The sequence below is a fragment of the Podarcis erhardii genome (assembly GCF_964252035.2).
Source record: "Podarcis erhardii genome assembly, chromosome: Z".
Taxonomy (NCBI): Eukaryota; Metazoa; Chordata; class Lepidosauria; order Squamata; family Lacertidae; genus Podarcis; species Podarcis erhardii.
Window position 1 is genome coordinate 4,332,214 of NC_138504.1, and position 16,521 is coordinate 4,348,734.

Below are 16,521 nucleotides of genomic sequence, written 5' to 3' on the forward strand. Positions count from 1 at the left end.
TCTGGATCCACACCCTATACTAGTATATGATTGTTTTGCTACTTGAGAAACCTCTAATTAACAGATCTTCCTTCCCAAAAATCACGTTTTTTTCTGGTTCAGAACATCCCCATATAATCTACTCCATTCTCCCTTTTCCCCCTGACATTGTGCTTCAGGAACAAAGTGAAGCAGGTTGTAAATGCTTGTGCAATCCATCACTCAATGGATCTGTTAAGGTCTCCAAGGGCCCATCTGCCCCATGGCTACCTTTCTGGAATCTGCCCAGTATACTTGTCTTTTCCCACACATCCACCAACATCACCTTACTTAATATACAAGTTACAGATATGAACAGGTCCTTATAGAGGTCCACACCACCTACTGGGACTCAGGACTCTCAAGGCAGCAGCCTTTCCCAGTCCTGCTCCCTGAAATGTAAAACTACCAACAGGATTGGATCTGGGATTTTCTGCATGCGAAACAAGTGGCCTGTCCCTGAAGAACATCTGAAGAGCCAGGATGCTGGACCAGTCCAGCATCCTGCTCTCACAGTGGCCCAACCAGAAGCATCTCCTGGGAAGCCTGCAAGCAGAACATGAGGGCAACAGCAGCACTCTCCCCACCTGTGACTTCCAGCTACTGGCCTTCAGAGGTATAATGCCTCTGGCAGCAGAGGCAGAGCATAAACATTGTGACTAGTAGCACATGACTTTGTCTAGCACTCTTTTTCAAGTCCAAGCTGCTGGCCATCACTGCCACTTGTGAAAGTTAATTCCATAGCTTAACCATGTGCTCAGCAAAGATCTGCACCCTTTTGTCTGTCCCTTGCACTCCTCAACTGGCCTCTTGCTTGCCTGGCTGCTTTCAACTACTCACATGGATTCCCATCTCCCCTCCACCCTGCAATACTTTCTCAGACAGCCGACGCGCTCACCTCTCCAGCCTTGTAGCACACACTGCAACGGACAGTGTCTGAGGCTTCTGCCGACTGTGGTGTCGGTCTTTGCTGCTGGGCTTCGTACAGCGAGAGACACACAGAAGAGCAGAACTCGTGGAAAGAGCTGCCTGAGCCAATCTGAGCCACCACGGAGTCCTTGGCGTTCCAGATCTCCCTAAGGGGCAGGAAGACACTGGTCAGACTAGGGCCTGGACTATCCCAGTAAGTGTGAGCAAGAGGTGACATGGGGACCCAAGAGCAACGAAAGTGGTAGGGAAGTAGCAAGAGGGCAAAGTGTACTTGCAGAGTTGCGGCCTGCCAAAGCAGAAGGGGCAGATTGGGAAAAGGGCACTTGGCTACAGCAAGAGGGAGGGTTGGTTGGTTTTGGGGCACCCACTTTTTGCAGAAGGTGCAGCACTTCTTGCTGAGAGGCCTCTTGGAGAAGGTGGTGAGGCAGGAGCTGGAGCAGAAGAGCTGGGGCAGCCCCTTGCGCTGGTAGGCCGTCTGGCCCTTCTGCAGTGGGGTCCGGCAGTTGGCGCAAGACATCTTGGTGACAGTGGAACGGGCAGCTCGCTGGGCTGCCTGGTTGCGCAGGGACAGGCGCGTGGTGCGCCGGGTGCGGTGGGGAACGAAGTCCTCATCGTTGGGGTCATCCACCATGGCATCCGAATCCTCATCCGAGACGGGGACTGTGGAGCACAAGAGAGAACAAGAGGTTGTTGGCTCTTGCTGGCCACTGCTGCACAGGAGGGGTCTAGAAACTGGGGGGAAAGAGCGGGAGAAGGGCAGATCCTGCCTGCACAGTTTCCACATACACAAAACAGACAACAAGGATTGTCAACTCCCACACTGGAGCAGGATCCTCTTTAACTGTGCAACTAGATCTATTACTAAGCCTTGCCTCCAAATCCTACAGAAGGCAGATTCCACCCTTTCTTTACATATCTGACTACATTTCCTATGTTTCGCTCTCCCATTTCACTGAATAACTCAAGGCATTGCACATACTTCTTCCTCAACCCATTCTTTAACCCACACAACAACCCTGCAAGGTGGGCCATCCTAAGAGGTATTCAATGGCCCACTGAGCTGCAGGGCTGAGCAGGATTTGAACCCAGGAGTCTCCCCTCCAAACCTTTCTCTACCCACCACGCCAAAATGGCATACTCTTCTGGGAGAAGGGCCTCTGTGGCAGAGTGCTCACTTTGAATGCAGAAAGCTCCAGTACGCCTAGTTTTAAAATATTCCGGGCAAGCAAGTGTTGATAAAGACCCTCTTCTGCCTGAACTCTGGAGAGCTGCTGCCCATTACAGTAGATAACAACAGGTTAGATGAAGAAAGTGTCTAACCTGGAATAACACAGCTTCTTATAATACGTAAAGCATATGTAAAGCATGGCCCTCTTACAGTCAAGGAGGTAACTTACTGCTCTCAGAGGAGTTCACTGTTTCAGGCCGAGACACTTCCGCCCTCCTGGCACGCTCGCTTCTCTTCTGCTCCTGGAACGAACCAAGGAACCATCTAAACAGACAATGGCAAGCAGCCCAGGGAAACCCCCATCTCTGAAATTGTTTACTGAACACCTAAGAATGGCAGGTATGGTTGAGAGTAACCCCTGCCCACAGGTCCACAGTCTAAACTAACTTCCTGCAACCTGCTGCCATACAGATGTTGTTGACCAGGCCCAGAACATCACATTCCGAAACAACTGGAGGGCACCAGGTTGGGGACACTGGTTTAGTGATGCACACCCACTCACAAAGGAGGAGGAGGAGGAGGAGGAAGGAAACGTACAGTGCAAGAAACTTTAAGCCTGAAATGAACAGAACATGTCAATAATTTCCCCCACGCCGAAAAAACAAAAAACAAAAAACTAGGGGATCGAGGAAAGTGTTAGGAGGGTCTTAGTGGAAAGACAAACACTCAACCGGGTGGCGGCTGCTTCAGCTGCCTCCTCCCTTACCTTCACAACTGGCTTCTCGCTCCCTTTTGCGCCAGGGTCTTCCCCTGCAAGAGAAACACAAGAGAGACCTCAAAGCTGTCTGTGAGGCTGCCAGTCTAGGTGGCTTTAGAAGAGGACTGGACAAATTCAGGGAGAACAGTGGCGCAGCAGTAAAACTGCTCGCACATCTGCAAAGCTAAGCAGGGTCCAGTATGGTTTCAAATTGGATGGGGGAACTGCATGTTGAGACTAGAAGTTGGACTAGACGACCCTTGAGATCCCTTCCAACTCTACCATTCTATGATTCTATTATCAATTAGTACTAGCTCTTATGGCTACTGTCAGAGGCATTATGCTTCTGAATGCCAGTTTCTGGGACTCACAGGTGGGTAGAGCTCTTGTGCTCATGGCGAGCTTGCAGGCTTCCCATTAGAGCATCTGGTTGGCCACTCTGGAATCAATATGCTGGACTAGATGGGACATTGGCCTGATCTTCTTATGGTCTTACACTCTAACGAGGGTCAGGAATGGAACAAACTAATGCCTAAACACCACTGGGTTAAGATGCTGCTTGAAAGCTATCAATGAACCATCTATGGGTGTGTGTGGCTGGTGAGAGGAAGAGAGAGTAGAAACACCTTTACAACTGGCGCAACATTCAGACAGCTGACCAAGCTCTCTAGCTCTGTCTGGGGAAGAAGCTGGGGAAGAAAGGAAAGGAGCCAGTGTGATGTAGAGGTCTGAGTGTTGGACTAAGACCTGAGAGACCAGGGTGCAAATCCCCCACTCAGCAATGAAGCACGCTGGGTGACCTTGGAGTCAGTCACAGTCTCTCAGCCTAAACTACTATGGCAAGTTGTTGTGAGGATGAAATGAAGGAGGAGAACAATGGAGAAAAGGTTGGATATAAATGTGAATTGTAATAGTATAATCTTGCAAGGAACAGGAGAATGGCCAGACATCTAACTTGTTGAAAATGATAAATAAAATATTAACATAACATAAAATAACATAACCTCTAATTTGTTGCTTGCCGAGCAAAGTCAGACCAGGGGCTATTTACAAAAGATGCAAAAGAATAAATAAAGGTACTAAATGAACATAATTTCATTAATTTAGATAAGCAAAGACTTATATACAGCAACAACAAAATAATCAACATTATATATAGTTGATTTTATTTACTCTTTTGTATCTCCTGATTGGCCAGGGATCACATTCTCTAGGTTTGGCTACTTATAAACAGCTTTTTATCCAAGAGAAGAACAGTGGGAGCAGCTCCTGGCACCCCTCCCCACACTTGGCCTCAGAGCAGAAGCAAAAGTGGGGCTGGGGCAATGCTCTAGGGAGAGCCCTCCTTCCTGCTTACCCACCTGGAGGTTGGAGCGATTGTTCAGCCTCTTGTGCTTTGGGCTCAGCAGGGTCCTTCTGGCTGTCTTTCTCAGCCTCAGTCAGACTCTCTTTCATGGGCTCAGGAGCTGGAGCTGGAGTACTGTTGAGAACAGGCTCCTTCCCCTCATCTGTAGATGTCGCCACTTCCTCCTTCTGCACTGGAGCACTTTTCTTTGGGGCTTTCAATCGGGCTTTCTTAACCGGCCGCGGAATTTTCGGTGAGTTCTCTGAATATTCTGTTGGTTCTTGTGAGGAGGAAGTGCTGCTCACCTCCACCACGTCAGGCGACTTCACCACATGGCTGTCGGGAAGGGAGGCTGCACTCTCCTCTCCATCATCCTTTGTGCTTTTGAAGTCTACTTTCGATGCTGATGCTGATGCTTCTTTCCATGCTTCTGGCACAAGGGCTTCGGTTCCTGGCACAGGGGGATCCCTAGGTCCATCCTCCGGATCTGCAGAACCTCGTGTCTTGTACACGTTGTCCAGGTCCTCAGACTTATCCAGGTCCACCAGGTTGTCATTGTTGCTCAAGCTACCGAGAAGACTGGGCTTCTCTGTAACATCTAGAGCACCAGACTTGCTGAGGGTCAGACTGTTGGATTTGCTCAGATCAGACAAACCGGCTGTTTTCACCAAGCCCGGGTCCAGGTCTGCATCTGAAGTTGCTTGCTTAGGTGCTTCCCACTCCATCTCTTGGGGCTGCTGAGCTGAAGCCTGTGGGATGGAGGCTGTTTGGGACGCTAGCAGATCCTCTCCATACTCCATGTCTGCAGGAAGGTCTCCAATCAGTGGCTTATCAGGCAGCGACATTGGCCCCAAGGAGCCAGGAAATTCATTCGACTCCATTCAGAAAAAGGCTTAAAACAAGGAGGCAGAAAGTCGGAGATAACAGAATGTTAGCAAGTTTAAGCACATATGGGAATATAAGGGATGTAGCTCTTCTAAGCAGCTAACCGTGCGAGGCCTTGGAGATCAGCTGCCAGCAACAAGGAGCCAAACTGAATCAGACCCCAAAACTGGCTCGGAAGGGTGCCTCCCCTCATGAACCAGAACTAACACAAACCAAAAATTTCTAACTTCAAATTCAACTGATTCATTCATGGCAAATACTGGGAATCCATTGGAAGTGGTCCAGAAGACAGAAGATCTTTTAAGCATTGTGAGAAGTAGACACATAATCCTTAAAACCCCCCACACACCAACTGAGGCCTTTTCACACTCAGGGGAGCAATTCTGAACTAATCAGTGTTCAGAAAATTTATGTTCGCACAAAAGTTATTGGCTGGAGAAGATCTTAAAAAATAAGAAGGAATCAGGTGATGAGTTGGTATATTGTAATTTGAAATTGTGTCCCTGCCCTTACCCCACACCAATCCTGAAGTCTCAGTGAAGTGCCATGTTTTTCCACCAGCCCCTGTCACTTGCTCCGTTTATTAAAAAGATCAACAGACAGTACACATTCCAAGTACGCCAGGTGCTCTCAGGATGATAGACACCATTAGGATCCAGTGAGTCTAGAGTAGCCCCTTAGGGTTACCACCAGACAATTCTACACAGCTAAGCCAGGCAGAGAGGGGCCTTTGCAAAAGCTGTTCCTCCCAGACCGAATTCTTCTTAAGCTTTACAGCAACCCACGCCTGAGAAAGCCTTTTTTCACAGAAATCTGGGTTTGGTTTTTGGTGATCAGGAACACTGGACTTCTAATGACTGGGTCAAAAAAGAAGCAGCAGCTATCCAATTAAGCATTTTGATTGCTTGTTTCTAAATCCTGTTGCTACCTCTGAGGCACAGGAGAGACAAGGCTACAAATCCGAATATGTAAATCTGAAAAAGGCAAGGTAGCCACAGCCTCATGGAAGACTTCAGAGCTGGAGGTGAACCAATCAGCACCTGTGTTAGTGGGACTCAGGAAAAAATAATAAAGCCCAAATGCTTCTTTGGACAATTAACGAAGGCTCTTTAGCAAGCAAACATCTGCAAGAAATCGGAAGCTCCTACCTCTCCCATCGCCTTTCATTTAACCCTGGTTTCCTTTGAACAGCACTGTGGGTACATCAGCTATGAGCTAGAACAGGGGCAGGCAATATGGGGCCCTCCAGGTGTTGTTGGATTCCAACTCCCTTCAGCCCCAGCCAGCATGACCAATGGTCAGGGATGATGGGGCAGCTGTCCAAAACATGTTGGCTAAGCCCGGACTAGCAGGTATGCAAGTTCTATCCTGAGGGGACACCTGCCAGCTTCATAAAGGACACTGAAAGCAACATGTTGGCAGTGACTATACTGAAGACCAACCTGCAATGGGCAGTTCCCCTATCTGTAAAACGGGTGCATTTTCCTTACAGAGGTCAAACAAGATGAATTTTAACAGGGAAAAATGTAAAGTATTGCACTTGGGCAAAAAAAATGAGAGGCACAAATACAAGATGGGTGACACCTGGCTTGAGAGCAGTACATGTGAAAAGGATCTAGGAGTCTTGGTTGACCACAAACTTGACATGAGCCAACAGTGTGACGCGGCAGCTAAAAAAGCCAATGCAATTCTGGGCTGCATCAATAGGAGTATAGCATCTAGATCAAGGGAAGTAATAGTGCCACTGTATTCTGCTCTGGTCAGACCTCACCTGGAGTACTGTGTCCAGTTCAGGGCACCACAGTTCAAGAAGGACACTGACAAACTGGAACGTGTCCAGAGGAGGGCAACCAAAATGGTCAAAGGCCTGGAAACGATGCCTTATGAGGAACGGCTAAGGGAGCTGGGCATGTTTAGCCTGGAGAAGAGGAGGTTAAGGGGTGATATGATAGCCAAGTTCAAATATATAAAAGGATGTCACATAGAGGAGGGAGAAAGGTTGTTTTCTGCTGCTCCAGAGAAGCGGACACGGAGCAATGGTTCCAAACTACAAGAAAGAAGATTCCACCTAAACATTAGGAAGAACTTCCTGACAGTAAGAGCTGTTCGACAGTGGAATTTGCTGCCAAGGAGTGTGGTGGAGTCTCCTTCTTTGGAGGTCTTTAAGCAGAGGCTTGACAACCATATGTCAGGAGTGCTCTGATGGTGTTTCCTGCTTGGCAGGGGGTTGGACTCGATGGCCCTTGTGGTCTCTTCCAATTCTATGATTCTATGATTCTAGGTCGCCTGGGTTATCAATATATTTACATGTACTGAATCTGCAGCAGACCTTATGAGCTTTCTCCAAGTGAAGATCTCTGTTTTGAGCAATTACAACACCAGCTATTCCTTAGTCTGGGAACAGGTGGACTATCTGAACCTGGGGAAGGCTCTGAAGTCCTAGACAGACAAACAACTTCCTGTGGATCTGCCTCCTGCTCAGTCAGTATACAACTCAAGTGGCCCCACTTAGCAATTCTCTGGGCTTGCTCACAGAGGCCCACCCTGGAAATCCAGCCACAAGCAAAAAGCAAAGCCACTTCTGAGACAACAAGCCAACAGCGTGTGCCAGGTGATGTTGAGGACACACAGGTTTGCAGGGCATCTATTTCCAGGAACAGTCTGTGAAACACAAGCTATGTGTTGATCTAGGAAAAAAGCAAATGTCCCTTTTAGGAGGAAAGTAAAGAGGCTGGGAATGGTGGGAGATTGTAGCAAGAGAATTCCCCCCCCCCCTCTTTCTCTCAGTTAGGGGCCTCTCACACAAGGAGCACTAAGTGCATTGCAAGAATGGCTGATACACAGACACAAAAGGGACCCAAAGGTCACCTAGTCAGATTTTCTGAAACTCTGCATTCAGTGGTCTCAAGTCTTTTTAAACCTCCTAGGAACAAGATTCCATCCTTTGAGAAAATGTATGTCTCTTAATAATTGCTCTACACAAAGGTACACACACACACACACACACACACACACACACACACAGTTTGCTCTATCCCCTGTCAGGAAGGGACCCACCACAGTCTTCTAGCCCACTCTATGGGCTTATAACACAAGTCTCTACTACTTCCCCCCATGGGGACATATACCGGTAACAGCTTTTCCACGCTTCTTATTTCTGCATACATCACAAGCAAAACCTCCCCTCCCTCTGTCTGCAACTCCTTTGGAACCTTTCCATGCCACAGTTTAATTCTCCAAATCAAGTAGAACAGCTAATATTACAAAAGTCCCATCCCAACACTGGAGCAGAGAATGGGTGTTAATGTACAGTTCTTGCCTTTCGTTAGCTTTGAACCCGCATCAGAATGCAGGGTGCAGAGGTTCCTTGGTCCAATCCAATCAACAGTCCAATTTAATATTCAGTCATTGGGACTCTGAATGCTGACATCAAGCCAGGTGCTGCCAATCATTTAGTTGGAGGGGCAGTGGGGAGGACAAAAGACCAAATGCAATAACCAAGCCACACATTCTACAGGTTTCCTATTTGGCTGGTGAACCTACACACAGAGCCAGGATTAAACCCAATGGGTTGGAAGCTGTAGAGAATCTGCACCAGAACAAGAACCCTGGGTTTTAGGGAAGCAACTCATCTTTTTAATGTTTAGATTGCATCCTGGTCATAAGAACTCAAAATAACTGCTCTCCCTCAGACAGGCATCTCAGAGAAGTTCAAAGCAGCAGTATTTCAGTGGTAGGATAAAAACAGCTAGCAGAGCAGAAGCCATTTGCTCTTTAATCTTCAACAATTTCATGTTGGATTCCTTCCTTGGTTACTCAAAACCTAAACATGTTGTCTACTGAAAAAAGCTCTTCCCAAGGATAAGGGCTGTGGGACATACACCTCCCACAAGCCTTGGTCACTCCTCAGTACAATCCAGCGTTTGATGTTAGACAAAACAAAAACTAGTCCAGTTCAAGCCATCACTCCCCCTTTCCTCTGCAAATATCTGCATGCTATTTGATGTCTTCCAAGCTCAAACCAAATCTGCCTTTCTGCAGACCAGCTCCCCTCCCTCCACAAGTACAACTTAGTCATGCTTGCCTTGTCCCAGCTCAGACCTCCAAGATCCCCCCCCCCGCTGCCCCCCAAACCTTCTAAGCCATTCTCTCTCCTTCAGACTTGGTGCAGCTCAATCCAATTACTGCCTCTGTTTTCTACAAGTGCATACAGGATCTTTTCTCCTAGTACAGTCCAACACCCAAACCTGCAATCTATGGTCCTTTCCAGGTACCTTGGTTTAAGCCAATCAGCTACTATAGCTTGAACTGGTCCCAGTTCAGGGGTTTTGCTCCTCCCCTTCACAGCAAAGACATGAATATTCCCTAGTGTAAATACATCCCAGGGCAAACCACTATCCTGTCCTCTAAGTATCAGGTGAGATCTGACCAGGGTTTCCCCAATTTGAGCAATAGGCTAAGATAGGTGGGCCTACAATTGAGGTTGCCAACATGACTCCTCAGATATTTTTTGACTACAAGTCCCTGACCACTGGATATGCTGTCAGGGGCTCATGGAAGTTGCAGTCAACAACATTTGGAGGGGCACAGATTCCCCAATGTTGACTTAGACAGGAAAAGGGGTACCCTGTGGCCTACAAAACTACCTCAAAGTCTACAATTCTCTGAACTGAGCTTGTAGCCCATCCCTGCTAACGGTAGAACTCTCCTTGCAAGGCAAGTACCTGCAGAATCCCTCATGATTATTATCACTATTTATTAAATTTGTGTACTGCCCTTCATCCAAAGATCACATAGCTTATCACAACATAAAATAAAAAATGACAACACAAAATGCACAATAAAATAAAGAAAACCAATACCCCTTCCAACAAACACATTTTAAAAGCCATAGATTGTTTAATTAGCCAAAAGCTTGGGAGAAGAGGAGCACTTTTGCCTGGCACCTAAAGATATGTAAGGAAGGCACCAGGCGAGTTTTCCTGGGGGGAGCATTCCATAATCAGGGAGCCACCACACAAAAGGCCCGTTCTCGTGTCACTGCCAAATTTTGCACCAGCTGAAGTTTCCAACCCATCTTCAGAGGCAGCCTAACAAGCATAACACCGCTGCATTTCCCTGCACACTCTAGTGGCATGCCAAGCACATCTCGGCCTGCTGCTGCAACCTGATGGCCTTACCCACAAGTAAGCTCCTCTCCTTGAGCAAGTGCCCGCAGAATCCCACCCTTCTGGTGCATCCCGGACCTGCCTTGTTGCACAGATCTTAGGCTACCCTCCCACCCACCCCTGGTGACACTTGGCCAGGATTGCCACCAGCTTCGACCACAACCTCCTCCCCTTTGCCCAGCAAGTACCTGCAGGATCCTGACCTCACCACTGCAGGCCTGGCCAATCCCAGGCCCGCCTCCTTTTAGAGCCCTCTTCCCTCGCTTTCCCTTCCCCGCCAAGGGCTCCAGGTGAGACTTGGCCTGGCTCCTTCCCTTGAACAGCAAGTACCTGCAGGATCCCACCCCGTGACGCGGCCCAATCGCTACAGGCCCCGCCCACCAGTGCGGGTTCGGGCCCCCCTAACCAAGCCAGGCCCCGCCCCTTGTCACGAGGTCCCGCGCCGCCGCCCCTCCCCCAGCCCACGATGGCCGCCCCCTCCCCCACGCCCCGCCCGGCGCCCCCTCACCTGCCGCAGCTTTCCCGACCCGAGCTTCGCCGCCGGCCTCCCCGAGCTCCCCTCCCTGTCTCTGCCCGCCAGCCCTGCCTTTAACTCGGAGCCCGCCCAAGGCTCGGGTGGCTGCTGCGGCCCCTTTAAATGGAGGCGCCGCTCGGAGCCCTCAGCGCGCCGCAGCCCGAGCGAGGGGGGGCGGTCCGGGGAGGCCTGCGATTGGCCGCGGCGCGAGCCAGGGCGGCGCCCCGATTGGCCGCCGGCGCTCGGGCCCCGCGCCCCGATTGGCCGCGCGGGGCTCCGGGCTCGCGAGACCGGCCCGGCGGCGCGCAAAACCCGGCGCGGAGTTACACGGCTGCCCGGAGTGGGGGGGCGAGATGGAAAACGCGGAACGGCAGAAACGCGGAGCGGCGCCGGGGGTTGGTGCGGGTTGGGGGTTCGGGGAGGGAAGGTACGGGAAGGGGTCCCTCCGGCCTCCCCTATCTCGAGCAACGACAACAAGCACAACGGTTACCTCCGAAATCCAAGGAGGGGTCGCGAGGAAAGAAATCGCCCCCTCCCCAAGCACCGCCACCCCCCACCCCACCCCACAAGACACACGCACATGAAAGTGGGGCTGCCCCTGTTGAATCTCCTCTTCCTTCTTCCTACCCGCCGCATAAAACACCTCCGGGGTCCTCCGGCGCCCCCTCACCTCTTCTCCCGCAGGTTGCGCGGCTCCCCGTTCGCCACCAGCAGCCCCGCCGCAGCGTCTCCCGGGGAGGCGAGTGACGGAGAGAGCGAGCGCGCGTCCAGGGTGGGGCAGGCACGGGCACCGCCTCCGGGACGGACGGAGGGAGGGACGGGTGCTGGGGAGCCGGCGCCAGAGGACCCCTCCACCTTTATCCTCCCGCCCGCCTTAGGGAAGGGCCCGCCCCCTTGCAACGCCCCCCATCCGGACCCTATCTGTGAGCGCCCTCCGCTGGAGGTTCCTCTTATTTCCCCTCGTGGGGGTGGTCCCTGCCCCATGGTGGAACACTGCGGAGCCAGACGCCCACCCCCACCACCCACCCACCCAAAGGAACGATCCAGGACCCCCAAGTTCACAATATTTCTCCCCTGCATAAATGCCCCCTCTAACAACCCCAGATGTGTAGGGGAGGGCGCACCTAGCAAGACCAGGTCCCCCTTTCCACGGAACAAAAAGACAGGAGCCCCAACTCCGCGTTATCCTTACCTCTTCCCCACGGGTGCCCCACGCGCATTCGGTCCGTGCCCCTTCGGAAAATGCTCTGCTTTGCGTATATTTTTGACACCCACTTCCCCCCACCTCACGGTCCTGAGAAATCCGGCCCCGCTTCACATACCAGGATAGAGACGTGCAAAAACATACACACAAAAAACCCACACCCCATTTCCCTCTCGGCCACAAAAGCCTCTCTCCCCTCAAAAGTCTCATCTCAATCCCATACCTCCTGCATCTGGGGTTTGTCTCTTATATCAATCGTATTCTGCCACCCACGACTCCCCCAAGGAATTGTCCACACACACTCCTTGAGATATGATGTTTTCCAGAAAAGTGAGACTATTAATTCATTTATTTGTGCATTTATTTATGCATTTATTGTGCCCCACCTTTCCCTGCAAGGAGCTCTAAGCTCAGTGAAGGGAAAAAGTATTTGCTCCCCTGCTAAATTTGCCCCTTTGCCCTCTGACGATGAAATGACCTGTCCATAATTTTAATGGTAGGTTCATTGTAGCTGTGAGAGACGGAATAACAACAGGTAAACCCCCAGAAACCAGAAGACAAAAGTCAGAGGTTGATGTGCATTATAATGAGTCAAATAAGTATTTGATCCCTTTGCAAAAGATGGTTTAGTACTTGTTGGCAAAACCCTGTCTCTCCCAGCTACAATAAACCTACCATTAAAATTATAGACTGGTCATAATTTCATAATTATGGACTGGTCATCAGAGGGCTAGCGGGCGAATTTAGCAGGGGATCAAATACTTTCCCCCCTCACTGTAGGTTGTGCATTTCCAGCCCAAACCAAACAAAGGCGGTGCATTTGAATTATGGGTGCAGGCAATGCAGCTGGTGGGGGCAAGAGCCAATTTTAGTGTCTGTTAAAATGCCCCTAGTCGTGTTTACAGTGAACACCCCTTAAGTTCTGAATTCCATTGCTCAACAAAGCCCTATAGATGCAAGGGGCACTCGTGTGGATCATTCACATCAGTTAAGTGGGAAAAGGACACGGCTGCCTCTCTGCCTTCTTAATTTTACACTGTAGGTCTCCCTTGTGGTGGGGTGGGTGTCCTTAATGCCATGGTAACTACCTCACTTGGTCAGGTCAGCTGAATATCCAGCCCTGACTGGTGTTGCCTGCTTTAGAGCACTGGCCTGCTAGGAAAGTGTGTGCCCCCACCCACAACAACACTGGGCAATTGCGAGGTAGGTGCAGGCACCTTCCTAGCACCAGCCATGCACCCACCCAGCAGGAGAGGAGTGAAGTGAACAATTAGGAAGGCTGCATACACACCACACCTTTAAAGCACCTTTGCTCCCCCCCCAAAAAAAAACAATCCTAGGAGCTGCAAGCAACCGTGCAAAGAGCTACAAAGCCCAGCAGCCTTGACACACTACAGTTCCCAATATTCTTTGGGAGAAGCTGTACACTTTAAATGATAGTTACAGATAGGTAGCCGTGTTGGTCTGCCATAGTCAAAACAAAAAAAATTCCTTCCAGTAGCACCTTAAAGACCAACTAAGTCAGTTCTTGGTATGAGCTTTCGTGTGCATGCACACTTCAGTGTATCTGAAGAAGTGTGCATGCACACGAAAGCTCATACCAAGAACTGACTTAGTTGGTCTTTAAGGTGCTACTGGAAGGAATTTTTTTTTGTTTTGACTTTAAATGATAGCTGAAGCTATCTAAGGCTGTCTCACTGACATGATACCGTGGGACTTCTGGCTAGGAACTCCGACCCCCCCCCCCAAGCCCAGCCCCATCACTTTTCCAAGAGCAGGCACAACCCGTCAGGACAGTAGGAAAGGAAGCCACACACAGCCCGTTGACCCTAGTTATACACAGGAATCTCTCTCTCTCTCTCTTTAAAAAAAGAGACTCAATTGAGGTCCTTTTCCTTGGGGAAGAACGGTAAAAGTGATGGATGCTCCCTGACATTCCTCATCAGTTTCTATTTGGCTGTGGTCATATACAAGAAGTGTGCAGCCATTTTCATGCTTGTCTAATAACTACGAGTATTACCGCTAGCTTTCCAATCTGCAGTTAAACCCACTGCCTATGTATTAATAATTTCACATAACAGCAATTGGTAACTTGTACGTGTATAAGCACTGGTTGTTCGTTTTGTATTTTTTTCCTCTCATTTAAGTAAGTAAGCAAGTAGTAAGTAAGTAAATTTTTATTTATACCCCGCACTCCCCGGCCAAGACCAGGCTCAGGGCAGCTAACATCAAATATCAAATACATTAAAACACAATCAAACAATTGATTAAAAATTAGAATCAGGATAAAATTAAATGCCTGCCCACGAATTACAACCTTAGGGGTCGGGAACCTCAAGTATTCATCAGGGCCAGCTGTCCATGCTGATCCCACATGAGCTGATAAAAGGGCAAAGAGGTAACCTACAGGCCCAGACCGAAGGCCAGGCGGAACAGCTCTATCTTGCAGGCCCTGCGGAACGATGTCAAGTCCCGTAGGATCACACCACCTGAAATTCTGCAACTTAGCTGTACTTTGGAAGAGAGAGGTAGTAGTTAAGAGTTTTGGTTCTAGGGCCTGGGAAAATTCGTTTTCAGATCTTTATTCTGTAATGAGTGACCTTGGGCCAGTCACCTTATCTCAAACTAACCTAAGTTACAGCATTGTTGTGAGAGTAAAAGTGGGGAGGGCAGGGGGGAGAGAACTATAGTGCCACATTAAGCTTCTTGCACAAAAGACAGGATATAATTGCAAATTTTTAATACCCCTCCTTTTTTTGTTCGTTCTAAAGCTGCTGCCTGTTCAATGCCAATATATGGCCCTGTTGTAATTACTGTAATGTATATTTTCAAGATGGAGAAAACTGCATTGCCTTACTGTCTTCCCAACAGATGCTTTGTTCTTCCAGTGACCCTTACTTTAAGACCCAGCCAAACTTTCTACAGCCATTGATCTATTTAGCTCAGTATTGTCTAAACTGACTGACAGGGACGTTTCCCGTCTTACTCGGAGATGCCAAGGATTAAATATGGGACCTTCCGCATGCAAAGCAGATCTTCTGCCACTGAGCTGTGGCTCATGATATGCCTCTGATCGTTTCTGGTGTCCTCACAATGCTTTCAACCTTCTTTGCAGAAGGGAATGGGTGAGTCCATCCTGGAAACTTAATCTGCGATTAAACTGTTATTTTACTTTATTTTATTATTACACTTCTATATCTCACTTTTTCTCAAGGTGGCATATACACTTCTCCCCCAGTCTATTTTACCTTCACAACAACCCTGTGAGGTAGGTTAGGCTGAGGGATACTGACTGGCCCAAGGTCATCCAGTGGGTTTCGTGGCTGATTGGGGATTTGAACCCTGGCCTCCCAGGTTCTAGTCCCGCACTCTAACCACTGCACCACACTGCTGCATATTTGCATTGACACCAACAGGGGTCAGCAAACTTTTTCAGCGGGGGGCCGGTCCACTGTCCCTCAGACCTTGTGGGGGGCAGACTATATTTTTGGGGGGGGTGGGAGAACGAATTCCTATGCCCCACAAATAACCCAGAGGTGCATTTTAAATAAAAGGGAACATTCTACTCATGTAAAAACATGCTGATTTCTGGACCGTCCGCGGGCCGGATTGAGAAGGCGATTGGGCCAGATCCGGCCCCTGGGCCTTAGTTTGCCTACCCATGAACTAGATGAAAGCATTGGTAGCACAGCAAAAGTCTGCAATCCTATACACACTAGGATTAAGCCCCCTTGGACTTGCTTCTGTTGCCTGTTGGCAACAGACTTTGCCAACCTGCTGCCCTCCAGAGGTTTTGGACCAGAAGTGGCTGGGACTAGGAGGAGTTATCATCCAAAACATGTGGAGGGCACCATGTTAGGGGAGACTCTTGCAACACTTTGGGCAAAAGATGCCCGCATTCCAGGGGGTTGGACTGGATGACCCCCGTGGTCCCTTCCAACTCTACAATTCTGTGATTCTATGCCACTATTATCTCAGCAGTTCATATGTAATACAGGGTTGTTTGTAAGGCCTTCTGAGGTAAGGTATGCAACCATCTTACTTGTACCATAGACCTGGGCTGCGCAGGAGTTTGGCTTTCGCTTTTGACAGATTTCTTTCAATCACTGCTGCTTTGGTTGTTTTCAACCTGTGCTGCTTACTCGACATATGAGGCAAAAGCCAAATATGCTTCCTTCTGCAACAGCTTGCTTGACTGATAAGTCTTCTCCCACAATTCACAATTGCCTGTCAAGGCTGGGTGTCTTAAGAGGCACCCTCAGCTTATTGGGAGGGGGCCCCGGGGTTGGAGCGCAAACATGAGCAGGTCCCACAAGGCCTCGCCAGCACCCCATATGCATAGAAATTGGATGCAATATGCTTTTGCAATGTGCAGCTGATAAATAATGTGCATCGGTTGCTCAGCAGATGTAAGTACCAAAAGGATTTATTGCAAGTTCAGAGTTCAAAACCCACCTCTCTGCAGCTTGCTATCTGCCCCATTTTTTTTACAGCTCTTGGTGCCTGCTGCTCTGTTCCGTTCTCATGAGAAT

At 49.3% G+C, this 16,521-nt stretch overlaps 2 protein-coding genes across 6 annotated transcripts in view; both read right to left on the reverse strand.

Annotated features, from left to right (window-relative positions):
• ZMYM3 (zinc finger MYM-type containing 3) overlaps positions 1 to 11,631 on the reverse strand; it is a 29,980-nt gene extending 18,349 nt beyond the window's left edge. Inside the window, exons 1-6 of one of the 5 annotated variants that reach the window (XM_081848280.1) lie at positions 11,456 to 11,631; positions 4,235 to 5,110; positions 2,883 to 2,926; positions 2,346 to 2,418; positions 1,317 to 1,608; positions 917 to 1,094 (exon numbers count right to left, since the gene is read on the reverse strand). In XM_081848280.1, the coding sequence (XP_081704406.1) occupies positions 917 to 1,094; positions 1,317 to 1,608; positions 2,346 to 2,418; positions 2,883 to 2,926; positions 4,235 to 5,099 (1,452 nt within the window). In that variant the 5' untranslated portion in view covers positions 5,100 to 5,110; positions 11,456 to 11,631. Of the gene's footprint in view, positions 1 to 916; positions 1,095 to 1,316; positions 1,609 to 2,345; positions 2,419 to 2,882; positions 2,927 to 4,234; positions 5,111 to 10,459; positions 10,596 to 10,779; positions 10,959 to 11,412 lie in introns of those variants that run through there. The other 4 variants (XM_081848283.1, XM_081848284.1, XM_081848281.1 and 1 more) reach the window with 4 other exon arrangements.
• ARHGEF6 (Rac/Cdc42 guanine nucleotide exchange factor 6) overlaps positions 1 to 16,521 on the reverse strand; it is a 370,252-nt gene that overhangs the window by 39,714 nt on the left and 314,017 nt on the right. The window lies entirely within an intron of this gene.